Below are 17,112 nucleotides of genomic sequence, written 5' to 3'. Positions count from 1 at the left end.
AAACATGATACTTATATCACATAATATAAGGTACATAGCCGCAGGCGACGGCTCGTAACATGTTATTCATTAAATCTGAGTCGATACGTTGTTTATCATTAACACAATATAAATATTTGTTTATCTATTCTCGATCTGAAAGTTAATTCAGAAGCGAGATTGTTATAGACCCTGTACACTGCAGTTTGTTATAAAATTACTAGTTTATTAGACATACTTCAACAGCTCGTGAGAATCCACTAACAGGAGCGGTTGACAATGCCATAATATCATTCATTTTTAACATTTTATGTTTAGAGATCCATATGAATTTTTATTTTAAATCTGTTTTCTAATCTCACTTAAAAGTGAATCTTTTAAGTAATGAACACACCAAGTTAAAACTGAATGCAAGTTCGATTTCAACCCTATAAATAGTTAAGAAGAAAGTTTTTTGTGTAGTCCACACTGTAGGTTTTCAATTTTATGTGAAGAAAGGTTACTTTATTACAAAGGAGAATATACTTTAAAATAGTGATTCTGTCACCTTACTAAAACTGTTCAGCTATTGTACAGTCTCCTTAACCCTAAACCTGAACACAAAATTCGACACTTCATTAAGTTGAGGCGATACCGTGCGCCTGCGGCGATGCCCACTAGCGCCACTAAAACAAACAACTCTATTAATTCCCAGCCATGTAAAGGAATCCGCTATGAAATTATACCGAGACCAATATCAATCATTCGATGTGTCCAAATCGATAATCGATATACAATCGAATATTCAAATCGAGAACTAACACGGTATGTATCGATTAACAACTCAATTAAAATGAATTATAATGTGATATTTGAAATAGAAACTTATTAAGTCTTTTTAAAATGGAATTAGGATTTAATTTACTTTTGTCTGGTGATTGAAAAATGATGCAAACATGTCAAAGATTTCTACTGTTTGTTGTCTCATTTAAATTCAAAGCAACTTCTGTTCCCTACTGTTCGGTTGATTAATATAATATTACACTTATGGATGGTACCACGAGATTAAGACAGTGGTTTTCATATGGTGGCTACATACGTTGGGTTTTGCTTGACGGTTTTGCCCTTATATGCAAAACTGTACAGACATACCTAATCGAATTATATTTTACCGACAACTGTACAGTTTTCTCCCATACACGCTAGGGTTTGCATGCACAGTTTTACATGTAAGGGCACAATCGTCATGAAAAACCTAACATTTATGGCATTAAAGAAAGCCTTCTTAAAAAGCTGAATAACTTATTATACAAATATACTCTGAGCTTTGCCTTTTTAATAGACACTAATTATTGACTATGTTGATATTGCAAGCCTACTAAGTATGGCTCATGATATATGTATACTGAAGGCACATACAACTCATAAGTGGAGGCAGCTTGTTGATGTTAAGCTGAAAACTAGTTACTATTAAGATGATCTAGAATTCTAGAACCTATTAACATAGTACGTGCCACTATGTTTATCGCTTCTACGATATGGAATGCTACTATTTATCGCTATGAAATTCCTAAACTAACTATGTACCTAAATATTTTTAGCTCATTTTGAGAGATGAGCTATTATCATAAACTAAACATGCACAACAAATGCATCATGTGTAGTGTAACCACAATACTATCGAAATATTGACTCCTCTGATGTTGCCGGTGTCCATGGGCGACTCTCATACGAAGGCTCGCTTGCCCCCTATTACAAAAAAAATACACCGAGCAATGCAAGCCATAATAGGGTAGATGACTAATTTTTATTTTAATGTCCGTCTTGTAGATTATTTTAAAATATTAGACACGTATTTTTTATTCTCTTACGGAAACAAATACTTTCGAAGATATATCGATTTGAAATATCGCGTGACGTCACTTTAGAGTACGTTTTATACTCTATAGTGACGTAGTTAGCTCCCACTCCTAAACTTTGATTCGTGTTATCTAAGTATTGTTATCTTATATGACAAAATAAAAAAATACGTGTCTAATATTTTTTCATTACCTAACTGACGGACTAATTAGATTTTTAATTTTCATACCCCGTCATCATCCCTATTATGATGTAGTAAGTAGGTACCCATTTAGTATCTAATTGTGATTGATATTTTGGACCTAATCTAATAATAACAAAATTCTTATAAGAACATACAAACATTATAATATACAAATACGATTACATACTAATTTGCAGGTGATGATCTCTTTAGGGAAAATATATAGCTCTGACTCCTTCCGAAGCATTAAGTCCAACGCCATAAAATGCTCGATATTTTATGATCTACTTAGCACAAATCCGATTGTTGGAACTTCTCTTTCGGTACCTCAGTACACAATATACGACCGAGAGAAATATGCTGCGAAAAGGATAAGGTCTTCATTAAAATGTGTTTAATGTCGGATCGGATTCAAGTAAGCTTGATGAATACACTTTCTATTACTCTTAATATAATTTTGTTCCCCGATACCAAAGTAATCTCAACTTTATTTGTATAAGTACTGCTATTTACATGACCAAATTTTTAATAATAGTTTTTTTTACTCATATAACAATAAAATATTTACATACAAAAGAAACGTTGCCGCCGAATGATAAACGCATCATAAGTGCCCGAAGGCATCTCTTTGGTCGATATCTGTTCGGAACAAATCACTGTTTTATCGTTACTCCCATCGTAAAAAATATTGATATCAACATAAAAAAGAGGACGAAAAACAATAGAACGGATGGATTGAAAGGATTCCTGCGTGAGATAAAGAGTCGGTTTAAAAAAAAGATATGTATTAATAATAGCTTTATAGTGACCATCTCCGAAACGCTGGTCATTCTTTATGGATAATGGTGTCATTTTAAACCCTATCGTTGAAAGATAGTTTTGACACTTTCCTAATACGAGACATGATGCTCCTATCTCTTACTTAGCTGTTTTTTATAAAGTCCAATTGGACTCGATGACTTGATACATTTTCTAACAGGACGTTACGACAAAATATATTTGAAATGTAACGTAAGCGGATTTATAAAGTCACATTACCTACGCATTTAAAAAATGCAATATTTTTATGTTTACCTACGTAGTAGTTTTTAAAACGTTATTCCACAAAGAAATTCTCCGAAAAGAACATGACACAGCACAGCTGATACATATAGGCAACCAAGCAAAATTAAAACACCTAAGAAAAAACTGTCATCGTAGCAATAAAATACAGAACATATAGACATTGACGTTTATTTTATTTTACGGTAATTATATTTTTCTGGAAACAAGACTATGAATTAGTTAATAATCGCCATTATTTATCCTGACCTGCCTTAATTTACTGAATGTTAATCGTCGGAACTCGCTAGGCAATCAATAAACACATAATTTACTATACAACGACCACATTGTAATCTAATAACTAATTTGCTTGATTGGATTAAGACGTCAAAGCGTGCTTTAGATTTCACGGTCGGCAGAAAAGATCGTGTTACTATCTATAAATCTGTAATCGATATTTTGTTTGATGATTAAAATGTTTTAATATAAAATTAACTAGCGTGGCGTCTAGCGCGGGTTTGAGTTTATAGTGGTGTGAGAGAAATCATAAAAAGTATTTTTTTTATTTATTAATATTAGACCCTTGTTGACTAGTGTTACATTCCCCCACTAAAATAAAATAATATGTAAGACAAAATCAATGTAAAATGACCAAAATCTTAAAATGAATGTTTACAAATGTCTAATTATAACAAGTCATTAGCAGCCAAGTACTATTGCCCGTTCCTATTATGTAATGTACCATACATTGTAGTGTGTATCAAAAAAAACTTACAAAAAAATAGTACAAACCATTTTTATTCACAAATTCTCAGAAAAATATAAAGAAATATTGCAAAAACATGGTATAATATGCAAATAAAGCTCCAAAAAGTTTCTAGCAGAGCGTGGTTTCGATCCACGGACCTCTGGGTTATGGGCCCAGCACGCTTCCACTGCGCCACTCTGCTTGTGTCAGCTGACGTCGAAATTACCGATCCGTATCGTCAAACAGTACTGTGGACTAAGTCTGTGACGTCATCTTTAGACGTGATATTTTTTTGTAATCTATTATTATAATACTACGAATATCGTATTATCTAGTGATAAATTACATTTATAGATAAGCTATATCAAAATTCGACGGTTATGATATTTTTGGAAAATCCAATTTTTTACCATATTTAGCAAGACTTTTGATGAAGACAATTTTTGCTAACTGTACAGCATAAATTGTGAAAATTAAATGAAACTCCATTCATAACCGTGACAGAAATTATCAACTGCAACAAAAAGAACGCAACAAAAAATCTCCCTCGTGATTATGATTAGAACCTAGACAATTATGGCAATGAACAATTTGTATGCAATTTATGATACTGTATTCGCAATTAGCTGTGAAATATATCACTCATTATAACTCGTTAAATATTTAAAACAGCATTCTTCGGTATCAATGACTTAATTAAGTGTCACTCTTATTATTCTTTAAAGGAAAAATAATAACAAAAATAAAACCTAGTTTGCCTCATAGGTTTTTTGCATGTTCATTTTAATTGTCATTATAAAATGATTTGCAGTAAATCATTAGTTCCTTCGCCACGTCCGATTTCATTACAGGTAGGCAGGGACAGTAGTTCTGATTGTGATCTGATTACAACATGTTCCAATTCTGTCATTTCCATAATTCTTTTATTTCGGCAAATCTTTAGAGCAGAAAGAACGTTATCGCGAAACCAGAGGCTTATCAGCAGTTCCCTTGTTTTGCGGCGGCAATAAATTGTTTAAATATACCATAATTCTTTGCTTCCTAAGATCAACTTTCGATAAGTGTTTATTAGAACACGGGTGGTAGAAAACTTGTGCGATATCGCCATAAAAACAGGTGAACAACAAAAAAAGCCGACATTTTTTACGTTTGCCAAATCTTAAAAAGTGTTCCGAACATCTTCGGGCTTGTTCGACCCTTATCTCTGTTTGTTTAGTAAATAATGAGCGGTCGCTAACTTGTTAACAAGTCCTAAATTTGTGTTCAAACCAAAACGTTTACTTGAGAGGTAAATACAATAATAAAATGTTTAAAAACTTTTAATTGAAGTGGTCCGTGCCTTAGTGTCTTAATAACGGAGTTAGCGGTGAAGGGAGAGGTCTCGGACGTTATCTTATGCCGCCCATTTCATAACATTACATGATTGCTGTATTAAAAAGTAAAGTGGTCAGATACTGAAGGTATTTGCATAAAGGATTGGCGGTTGGGCGTCGCGGCGTGTGGCATCCTTCTGTCCCCGCTATATGTCAGCGTTCAAGCAAATTGAGGTTTCAGGAACACTCGTTAAAAGCCTCGAGCTATAAGGATTTCTCGACGTGTAAATACAACTGGTAGTTAAAGTCTGAATTCGTCATTTACGCTGTCAGATTTGATGTTTTGAATAATACCTTCTACTAAACTTGACTGCGAAACTCAAATTAAGAAGTTTAAGATAAGAGGGTACGCGATGTATTTTTTTCCTTCGCATGTTAATTAAGTGGATTTTATTTCACCGATCGAAATGAAGTCTCCGTAATAAATCGAGACACTTTTGAATAAATGACATAATAAAGATGTGAATGAATTACGATATCGATATCCAGTGTAGTAAATTAACGATGCAGATCGACGCATCCCAAAGATATTTATGAGATAAATATGTCTCCCGCTTGCGCAGTGTCTCATTACTGCTGCCGACAAAGCTCCGGCCGGCCAGCATTTGTCACACGAACAGTTGCAAATAGCAAAATTCTTTATAATTTATAATTATGTACTCATGATTTTACTTGCTAATTAAGGATGTACCATGTTTTACTCTCAGAGGAATAACGAGCGAGAAAATTACAGGCGATGTGACAATAAATCAGTGAAGAAAAAATTGCAAATTTTGCATTTTTTGATAACTACATCGATGTTTCAGAGTAGCAGTAAAGTGGTGTGAGGAATTCGCTTATTAAATGCTGTTGAGATGTCTATCAAGTTTGATGCAGCTGGGCGGTGTAGCGGGGGAGGCTGTGCATGCGCCGGGGCACGCGTTGCTTAACATTCAGCGCGCAGCCGCGCCCCAGCCGCCACCACGAACGCTAACTGCCGATGGCTCGTGCTCACTTCCGCAATAAAACTCATTAAAATGATGAGCATTGAGGTTTTCTTGTAATATAAATTTAATTTCGAACACTTTGGATCGTTGATTAATAATATTTGGCTCTTTTTCTCCGTAAGAAAATACAACGTAATTTATTACTCGTGGCTTCCTAAAAAGTGGTTTAATGGCTAAGTACAAGTCACTTTAGACTCACTACCAAAGACTGGCTAATAGGCAATTTCCAATTTTGTATATTTCTCAGTAAGATAGGTCATATAGTCTCAATAAGATAGACAGTCACAATACTATTTAGATCATAGACTACGAAATTTTTTAATTCAGTATTTTTCTTACCTGCATTCAAGTCCTCACTCATTAGATCTCAAGGTTTAAAAACAAATTCTGTGTCGCAGAAGCTTTACTAAATCTGTAGGACATTATGTCTCCCAGATGTATCACCTTCTCCCCACAATGGGATCGAAAAACTATTACCGCCTAAGGTATGAATGTACGCAAACGTTCCCAACAGTATATTGAGGGCATTTAATGCGGATTCCCTAAGGAGTCTCCAGTAAATAAGGTTGGTTTACGAGTACCGTAATGCGGAGGCGGTATGCCATTGTAGCAGCCTTCGACGAGCACACTTTATTGGCTAATTTTATTCAATTAAATTGTTCTCGTTGCGCGCCGACACCCTTGCCGGGCTCATTTTAACGCCTCGGAAATTATTGCAATAGATAACATAATACACGGCGTGCGTTCGAAGGTAAGTGATTTAAAGACAGCCCCGGCACTTATGTTTCGCCAGCCACTAGCGCACGCTCGAATTTATAGTAACGGCTTTGACATGCACCGCTACTAAAACTATAAACATAAACTAATACGATCGTATTGCTATCTCGACTGTCGGCGATGATTCGATGTATGGGGTTAAAAATTATTATAATATGTTAATTCTGGACAACATTACAAAGCGGGTGGTGGCTTCCAAACAGTGAACGCGCCGTCAACCTCACGCTGTGAATCCACTAAGACGTCTCATCACAATATTGTCCAAAGGACAAAACTATTATTCCTACCCTTTGTCGAGGTAAAAACTTGATTTCACTAAACTGAGTTCGCGTCATGCTGACAACGCATTTTACAAATCGTTTATAACAGAATTTTATTTTAGCTGGGATGCGTATGCGCATTGATAACTATCGTGGTTATGAATGTTGACATATGAATAACAAAACTATCAAAAGGGTTGCATTGTTAAAATGTTAGCAGTTTATGGGCTTGAGATATTATACTTAAATGTCGGCAAGTTCGGTTCCATACGGATATATACCAGAAAAAATGTAAGATTGATCATAGTCTGTCACAATATTCTAAACATCTAAACAGTAAATAGGTATCGGTTCTAATGGCAAAATTCATATTATACATGTCTTTAATAAATCTTTGTAAAAAAAGTCTCCGAAAGGAAAGTAGATCATAGTTTTTTCTCACAAACGTTCTTGAATCTGACCGAAAAGGACATAATTAAATTACCATAACTAACAAAAACACTGCTCAAACAATAGACTTTGGCGACAAAGTTCCTCGCTTCCTTGTCATAAAACACGTCAAAGTCCCGCCGAAGTGTCCACATCTATAAACAAGGATATGGCGTCTACTCATAAATCGTAAGAAAAACAAATAAAATTATATTTAATAGGCTCGTGAGAACTGTCGCCCACCACCCACTGCGGCAGGTTCGTTAAATATTTTAATTGCACCGCTAAAAAGATCCCAAAATTTTATTTCTCGTAAATCAAAGTGGTGTCCACGGTAGTCCCCGGGTTTTTTCTTTCAAATATCCTGTGGTTATATCTGATGAAGTGCCACAAAATAATGCGACTAACGTTATAGAGACTTACTTCTTGAAAAAACGCATTCTTTATATAAACTTAGCTTCTAAAGAAAATTTAAAGGAAGGGTTTAATAGCAACGTCATCAGTGAATCGTGAAACGAAATCTTACAGATGGACATCGATTAGGATCGCTGCCTACGCTCCGTCAGCCCGATCGTTTCGCTTCCAAAATTTTTGTAGAACTTGATATATTTACCGCAAACCGATGAACAGATAAAACTAAAACGATACCGCTATACTATTTTCGTAAATGGTATCATTTACTCCAAAACTATAAAGGCAAAATTACGAAATAGGGCACGGTTTTCTAATATCAAAATTATTGCCATCAATGAAATGACAAATCAGTTATCTCATCATTCCTTCATAATCAGACATCAGGATCATAATTTTGTGAACGGAAGCATCATTCCGTCAAGGGTCGACAGTCATTCGAAATCCATCATTCATTGCCAACTAGACATTTAAAACAAAAATTTCCGTTTCAATAAATGTCTCTGTTTGTTTTTCTAACAGGAAACCTATTTAGTTTTGGTAAAAAGATTGTTAAAAAAAGAAACTGTGTGGGTGGTAGGAGATGACGACAGTTTAAGTAGTGTAACTCGATACGTGAGTCCAGTAGTTTGTTTTTCTTGCACACTCTAAATTGTCGGAAGCCAATGAGATGATGATATTTTGCCGAAGACCCATCGTAGACTTTATGAGCTCGTGTCGGCTCATCTAAATGTTTACGGAAGCGGTTTTTTTATGAGCACTTAAAGAGAGTTGATGCCGCCATTACACTCGAAACTAAAATTGATTCCCATTTTAGTCGTTTTATAATATTAACATCTAAGAGGAATATGAAGACATTTACGTTTTTGTTACTAATACTCATAATTACTTATATTGTTGATTTCTTAGCATCCTTCCTTTATACCTAATGAACGAACTATTTTTCAATGAATTTCAATAATATTTTCACCGAAACATTTAAATAAAACTCAAAATATTCAAACCATCTATCACTCGCAACAAAACTCATTAATCTTCTCAAAATAATAAATAACAATTATAACTACATCTACAAATCACAGAAATCCAGTACTCAGTCGGTAACAAAATTTAATCACAGAGATTTTTTCTCTAGATCAATAAAATGATCGAGGGTTCCCTTGTCTTGTATGTGTGCGTTCACAACAGGGAGGAGATCACGTGGCTAAACCCTGCACAACCCCTATTAATGTCTCCCTTCTCTTTCTAACATAAACGAGCTTATAAGGATAGAAAAGGATAAAAGTTATACGTGTGTGTGTAAAACGGCGCGGGCCCAAACATCTGCCTGGTTCCTGATATTTTTCGGTCGGTTAAGTTAGTCGAATAATAATACTGAATTAAATTTGATTAAAGTTTGAATTGATTTTACTGTGGTTCATCAATTTTGTTACAGTATTAATGTAAGAAATTATAATGGCAATTAATAATTACTAATCTGATTAGGCCCGATGCACAAAAATATATATCGAACCCTATTACTTATTACAATAAGCACGAACTTAATTTAGCAACTACATACGTAAGTAGTATTTACTTATGTCGTTTACATCTAGCATTATGGTACTTATTTCAAACAAAATGTTAATTCACAGCATGTAACGGTTTTGCCATTGAAAAAACGAGACCGAGTTGAATAGAACAATTTCAAGAAAAAACTTGATCTTGAACCTTTGCAAAATTATGGGAACCCCTGTTTAGGAAAACATAACTTGTAACTAAGAGGAATAAGGTGTAAAATGGAATGGGGTTGTAAATTCGGATGGTAAATATAATGTTGTTTTATAATAAGAAGTTGGCAAAGAGTTCATTGAAAACGAATGCAGTTCTAAGGTCTCGAAGGAAGGGGCAGGTCCAAAACGTCTCGTGTGGTGTTAAACAAAGACTGAAAGGAGTATTATGTCTGGACCACGGTACCAATGAATGCAACTCAAGTATGAATACTTTGCAAATTAAAAAAGATTTTAAATGCAACAAATGGTAACCAGACTCTTTTAATATCCAGCCTTGAAGATGGAACACGTTTAAATTAAACGCCAAATTCCTGGAAAATGGTATAATGTTGTTTTATAATAAGAAGTTGGCAAGGAGTTCATTGAAAATGAATGCAGTTCTAAGGTCTCGAAGGAAGGGGCAGGTCCAAAACGTCTCGTGTGGTGTTAAACAAAGACTGAAAGGAGTATTATGTCTGGACCACGGTACCAATGAATGCAACTCAAGTATGAATACTTTGCAAATTAAAAAAGATTTTAAATGCAACAAATGGTAACCAGACTCTTTTAATATCCAGCCTTGAAGATGGAACACGTTTAAATTAAAAATCAATCTGTGGCACTGGATTTTATTCAATTATTTTTAGTAATATTGCCACATCAGTAACTGTTTACTTAATACTATTATTCATTAAAATCCCTTATTCATCATTCATAGGTCGTAAGCCAATATTTCTCATCTTTGATGAAATGAAAAATTCAACAAGATACATTAAAAAAATAACGGACAAATTTTCACAGACAAAAATTACAGTTACAAAAACAAATATTTAATCGTGAAGCTTAAACTAATATTCAACTAAATAAACTAAAACTTTTACTTTCGATTAAGCCGTTCCAATAGGCATCAAAGACACCTTTGTCTCATTGTTATCGTTCAGAATCATACCCAATATTTTGAAGCGGATATGCTTACAACTCCCCCTTTTTATAAAAAAGTCTATTCAATAGCTAGTCTAGTCGTCTAGATGCAGTCTCAGGGTTCCAGACGACTTTTGTTGTACTGACCTTAGCTTATTTAATGTTCAAGTTGAAGGTTCCCCTTTGTTCCTTTTCTCGGCTGCCTATAATAGGCTCGGGCTTCGGATCTGGGGAAGCCCTCAATAGCCTAGCTAATTCAAGGTGTCCTATATTGAGATAGGTTAGCATTAGAAGGTAACTCGGCCGGGAACTATTCATAACACAGCTGGTTTGAAGTATGAATGCGCAGGTTAACTTTTGTGTTTTTGTTTGGTCTAGACTTCGTTTATAGGAGATTTTTTTTTCTTCAAGAAATAGTGTCTATGTTTGTTAAATATAACAAGATAGAGATTTTTATATATATTTTATATAGATAATCCTGCACGTGCATAATTTTCTTATTGAAGTCATAACAAATTTTACAAGTAGCTTATTGTAAAACTCTTATGTGAATAAATTAAAATGTTGAATTAGTAGAAAAGTTAAGAATAGTCTACATTTGATATTTTGGGAAACTAAAAAGAATATTCTTATTTTAGCACAACGCTACAGGAACAAGAAATTTAAGAAAACACACTCACAGCGTTCTTAAAAAGTTGCTTTTAAAAAGGGTTCGAATGTTTTGACAGATCAATCCACCTCGTTCGAATGCTGTGGCATCTCCGATTCGATACACCTTCCCCTGCCAGCAATTACCATATGGCTAAGCTAAATATAGCCAGCATAGTATGCACCATAGTCACACCTTACGGATCCCACATGTTCGCAAGATGGTGAGCCTCGGTCTTCGCCTTGCTGAGCGGATTGCCGCGAAAAAACCCGACATCTTGAGTTACAGGATGCACTTTTGAGTATTAGGAGCACTCGTCTTACTGTAAATCCAAAGACAGTTTAATGTTTCCATCTTCGAATTTCATTTTTTAATTGTAGTTTTTTAGCTTTTATTTTTTTATCACCGTTCATTAGCAAAGTTTAAAAAACGTTGGAACACGTTTAAAGCATAAATTTAGTTAATTAATAAATGTACTTTAAGTTAATTAATAAGTGTAATTTTCATATCTTCAATGACGCCTTTAAGAATCAAAATACGGATAAACGCCAATGCTTCACGTTGCCTTATAATAATATCAGGCGCTTTGTAATCCGCTCTCACTATGATGGTTTTATTGTAATCTAAGCTTATTTTTCAAATATAAATGTAAACTTTCATATTATGGAAATTATATAGGCATTACTAAAATGTTTGACGAATGTTTGACGCCATTTAACTTACTTACTCATTTCTACATTTTTAATTCAGTACGGAAACGTGACCAGATTTTACCAATATTATTTATATAAAAAATAATTTATACTTTATGTAACGACTGTCATCTACCCATGCATTGACTTTTATCAGGTACCTAATATACATTTTCTTCTGAGCAACTGATGCGGGTTATATAAATAGCTATATAGGTGATACTTCCTTAAGGCGTCTCATAATATTATGCCTGCCTTTAGTTAGACCCACAAGCTACCAACAGAAAATGTAGTACTATACTGTTACCTATAAAATGTGGCAGACACCTTCAATATCTATATGAACAAAACAAGAGACCATGAATGACGATACAATAAATTATAAAGACTAGTGGTCGCCTAGTGGTCGAAATTCGACCATATACGATTTAAATTTACAATACCACTTAACATACGTTCAAGGATAATTTTTATTTAACTCAAACTCAAACAAACTCTTTTATAAAACTCTTTTCATATGAGACGTGAGAATATCATCGCAATGTCTATCGATTTTGACGTTTTGTCAAATACGATCAGATACTATGCATGTGTGTGTAATGTTTTATTTATTGATTTAATTTACTTTATAAGCATTATTTTTGAAAAATATTAGCGTTCTGTACTTCTCCTACACATAAACTATAAGTGTACCAAATTTTATGCTCCTACGTCCGCGCAATTTTCTTAAAAAGCGGTTCAAAGATTTTGCATCACGTATTAATATATAGATTAATAAAATATGTGGATACATCTTATCCATACACTAATATATAAAGCTGAAAAGTTTGTTAATTTGTTTACGCGCTAATCTAAAAAATCACTGGTAGCAAATTGAATAATTGTTTTTGTGTTGGATAGTCCATTTATCGAAAAAGGTTATAGGTTACAAAACATCACGCTACATAATATGTTACAAAATTGTTTTATAATATCTCAATTAAAATATTTCTTTATAAACAGAAGCCTCATATATTGTAAGTAATTAATTTTGACCTTATTAAATAAGCAAATATGCGTTAGGGTAGCCACCTGTTACTTTTAATCAACTGAAATAAAGACTGGTATAAGGTAGTTAGCCCTCTTACTGTGGATTCAACTGTTTCTGAGGGAAAAAAATAATTGATACAGATCCTTAGTTATATCTGTTACAAATTCTATTTAAATCTGTTCAGCAACTTTCGCACCTCTTTTTCACTTCTCTTCTTCTTTTAAAAAAACTTTGCTCCAAGCTAAGATTTTCTCCTGCGTCGTGGGTGCGTTTGCAAATATACAATTTCACATACATAGCGGGAATCGAACCCGCTACCCGTTGCTAGCCATTTACCCAGCCACCGTTCCCACTATGCAGTCATTTGAGTAACAAACACATTTTAACAAACACATTATTTTAAGTATCCTTTTACTATATAGACTTTGACTTCAAACTTGCTTAACTCATTAACCGCCACGTCGGACAATTAGCGGAGGATTTGCCTTCAACAGTTTTCTTTCGACAGTTAAAGCTTTAAGTACTTTTGCTAGAACAATCCAATAATCAATTTTTTATGAAGACCCAACCTTCATTAATAACTTTATTTTATAATCTAAACGTTAAGCAACCCGCTGATCAACCTTCGAACCTTTTTCTATCTCCCATTGATAATCCCGTTTTATAGCTCCAATATCACAAAAAAATTACGCCAGCGTAAAATAAACTCTATTTCCTTGGAAATATGTATTATAATTATTTGTAGAACTATGCAGTTGTACTAGAGATGTAACAATAGTCATACTAGAACTGTGGCGCGTGCCACTACACAAAAGCTAAAGGGCGCGCAGCTGGCGTGGGTGTACACACATACACTCACACATACATACAAACATGACAGTTGAAAAAAGATTAATTATATTATATTTTATCTAGATAATAAATGGTATCATTTGGATTAGTATCATCCATTAAATGTAATATCTTCCCCTGATTGTAATGTTTATTTACTTTTATATTATGTAAGTAAAATGCATATTTCCTTAAATACTCCTTCTCCAAAAGTTACTGTGAAAGTTTTTCATAATAATAAGTTAAATCTTCTGGTTAATATAATCCCATATACCTACAGAATTTAAATGCAATTGAAGCATGCATTTACTGAAGTTTTAAAGTACTGAGCAATAAAATACAACAATATTACTTGCTCTTACCCGCTACTAACATTAAATATTCCATTTGCCAACCCCCTGCGCCTGCGCAATCATTTCGGAGTTCCATTGAAACACGCGAACGGTTTTAGCTAGATTATTGCCCATGTGTGATCTGTTTCCATGTGTGCGTTTATATGACATAATAAAGGTAGGTATGTGTTGGTATGTAAGTGCAGCTTACACACACATGTATATAGTTGGGTGCGACACCCCATGAAAATTATATTGTCCTTTATACTGTTCAGGTTTTGGGCCATCGTTGCTGTTCGTGATCGAGTTTGATTTGAGCTTTTGATGCAGTCAGGATTTATTTTAAATTAATGAAATTAATTTAAGTTTTTGAATAAACTATTTAAAGAATTTAATGCACTTTCTAAATAAGTGAATTTCAAAATGAAATACGTTAGTAAAAGTGTAGATAGATTCAATGAATGTCTAGAATGATTTAAATATGGTTCTAATATTTTAACCGAAAACTCAAAGGGCCTATCAAGCTGAACAGAAACGCTTCCCCATTCCGCCCTTTTTAAAGAGCATGTGTGCAACTAGTCAACGTAAGTACCCCTGTTTATCCCCCCGCGAGCCACCCCAGGTGCGTCCGCGCGGCACGCGCCATTCCTGTCGCGGCCGGCGCTCTGACGCCATCGAATAGTCCTACTCCAGTTAACTAGAAAACAGTTATTTTCTACGTGATATAATTTAACCCAAGTCCGCAACTAATACAAAATAAACAAACGTAACATGTGAAAACGGCAACTCATCGTACCGAAATGAGTTCCATCGGCGTTGTTGTCTTCCGCAATTCGCCGCTAGGCAAGTCGCAGGTGCTCCAGGAATCCGTGAATAATTCCGTGAACATATCGAACAATGACGCCAATCAAAATTCCACACGTGAAATTATTATAGTGAGAAAGAAGCAGAAGACTCCATCCGTGCCAACAACTGTGTCAGTGACGTCATTAGTTCGTGCTGCTGACACGTCCTCGTCAACAGCACCAGCGGCTAAGAAATCGCGATCCTGTGAAAATAATGCGGATGAATCAGTGCGGTCACCAACTCCGCTTGCAGTAGCTCGACGAAATGCGCGGGAACGCAACAGAGTACGTCAAGTCAATGACGGATTTGCCGCTCTCCGCCGACATATCCCTGAAGAAGTGGCGGCTGCTTTCGAAAATGCTAACTCAAATCGAGGAGCTAACAAAAAATTGAGTAAAGTGGAAACGCTGCGCATGGCAGTTGAATATATTCGAAACCTGGAGAACTTATTGAACATCGGTCATGATAAAGAAAACTCTTCACGACCATCGATGGAATCATTCCCATCTCCAGCATCATCATCGCCCAGAGAAAATAGTCAAGAAAGAAGTTATTACTCTTTGCATTCTCCTGCAATTGAAGATGAGGATATGGATGAAGATGAATTAGACGGATCTATGCACATTTCTCGACAACAATACATTGATATGCAAGCAGCGGAACAGTTCCAGTTAGTGGCCACTCCAAATTTGTACGAGGAAGAAGAAGGCGCTGGACAACCTCTCACTCCATCATCCGATCTTCTGGGTCATGAAGAGATCACTCCTAATTTATTGGAAGGGCATTTTGCGTTCCCAAATTCAGCTGAACAATTTACAGTGATTCCTGAAAGACATTACTTGAGTGAAACTGACGTGCCAGTGACTGAGAACGATTTCGAAGTGAAATACTCCACGATTATGAATCAACAAATGCATCATAGTTTCACTGAAGACACTAGCTTGCCATCGATTGATCCTGGTTTGATTTTGAACCATAACGAATACAAATTTAAGGCTGAAAATGCTTTATTAGTTGAAGATCAGTTTAATGATGACATGGAACTCAAGAAAGAACTTCCAGATATTCATGTGACACCGGAGGACAGAGAACAGTTCGAGGAAACCCTGAAATGGTGGCAAGAGAAAACTAGACAAGCCCGATTATTGAAACATAACAATAAGAATTAATTATTTAGGATATAAATGAACGTAGTTCGCGTGTAGATAAATTTAATTTGAGATATTTATTGCGATAGACGTATGTATGTATAGTGTAGTAAAACATAACATACAGCTGTTAGTGCCAAAGTCGGTTGACGGCGCAGGCGCAAGGTGTGTTGTAACGGTCGAGAGACGAGCCTGCACTTCAAGCTTTGTACATTGATCGTGTTATTTATATGTAATTCTAGTAGTTTAACATAGTTCAATGTCTTGAACATTCAATGACTGTCCGATGTATGGTAGAATAGTTAAAAGCTCGCCTGAATAGTTCAAATATTGTAAATACTTACGAGTTTCCTAGGGCACCTCTTTATACAAATTGAATTACTTGACTTAGTGCCTTCTATTTTAGTAAACATTGTGATGTTAGAATTTAGTTAATTTACGATAATAAACCTATCTGAACCCTAATTTTGCTTTTTTTTTTTTGTACTAGAAGCAGAATAATATTTTGTGTATCACTACTTTCCATCTTATCTGTTGTGAAATCAATTGAGTAAAGCTGTTAATGTGTCGAAATTAAATTTAAATTGGCTCTGGCCCTTACAAATTCTCTGCTCCTAATTTCTCTATGGCCAATAAGTCTAAATAAGGCCATTTACGTCACATTCCCTTAATACCCAACCCCAGTGAGACAAAGACCCTTATGCTAATGCAACCAATCATTTGACAGTAAATGACCTACTTAAAACGCTTTGCAGCTTAGCATAAGCCGCTACGGTCGGTTGCACCATCCTCTAAATCTCTTATTAACTGTCACTTTAAACTGACTGTTAACAAGAGATGATTTAGTTTGTTTTTGAATATTCGACTGAGAGAGAATTATTG

The 17,112-nt window shown here is 34.9% G+C and overlaps 1 protein-coding gene and 1 non-coding gene across 2 annotated transcripts; one reads left to right on the top strand and one right to left on the bottom strand.

The window, feature by feature from the left end:
- Nucleotides 1-3,924: 3,924 nt before the first annotated feature.
- Nucleotides 3,925-3,996, bottom strand: Trnam-cau (transfer RNA methionine (anticodon CAU)). Its single transcript has one exon. It is a non-coding gene; the product is annotated as a tRNA-Met (tRNA).
- Nucleotides 3,997-14,871: 10,875 nt separating this feature from the next.
- Nucleotides 14,872-16,693, top strand: LOC118263558 (achaete-scute complex protein T8-like). Its single transcript, XM_035575624.2, has one exon. It carries the CDS (start codon nucleotides 15,037-15,039, stop codon nucleotides 16,249-16,251), a length of 1,215 nt encoding a protein of 404 aa, XP_035431517.2. The 5' UTR covers nucleotides 14,872-15,036; the 3' UTR covers nucleotides 16,252-16,693.
- The last annotated feature ends 419 nt before the right edge of the window (nucleotides 16,694-17,112 follow it).

This window comes from Spodoptera frugiperda, chromosome 27 (genome assembly GCF_023101765.2).
Source record: "Spodoptera frugiperda isolate SF20-4 chromosome 27, AGI-APGP_CSIRO_Sfru_2.0, whole genome shotgun sequence".
NCBI classification, from domain to species: domain Eukaryota; kingdom Metazoa; phylum Arthropoda; class Insecta; order Lepidoptera; family Noctuidae; genus Spodoptera; species Spodoptera frugiperda.
Note: the sequence above shows the minus strand (reverse complement) of the source record. Positions and strands in the feature narration are given on the sequence as shown.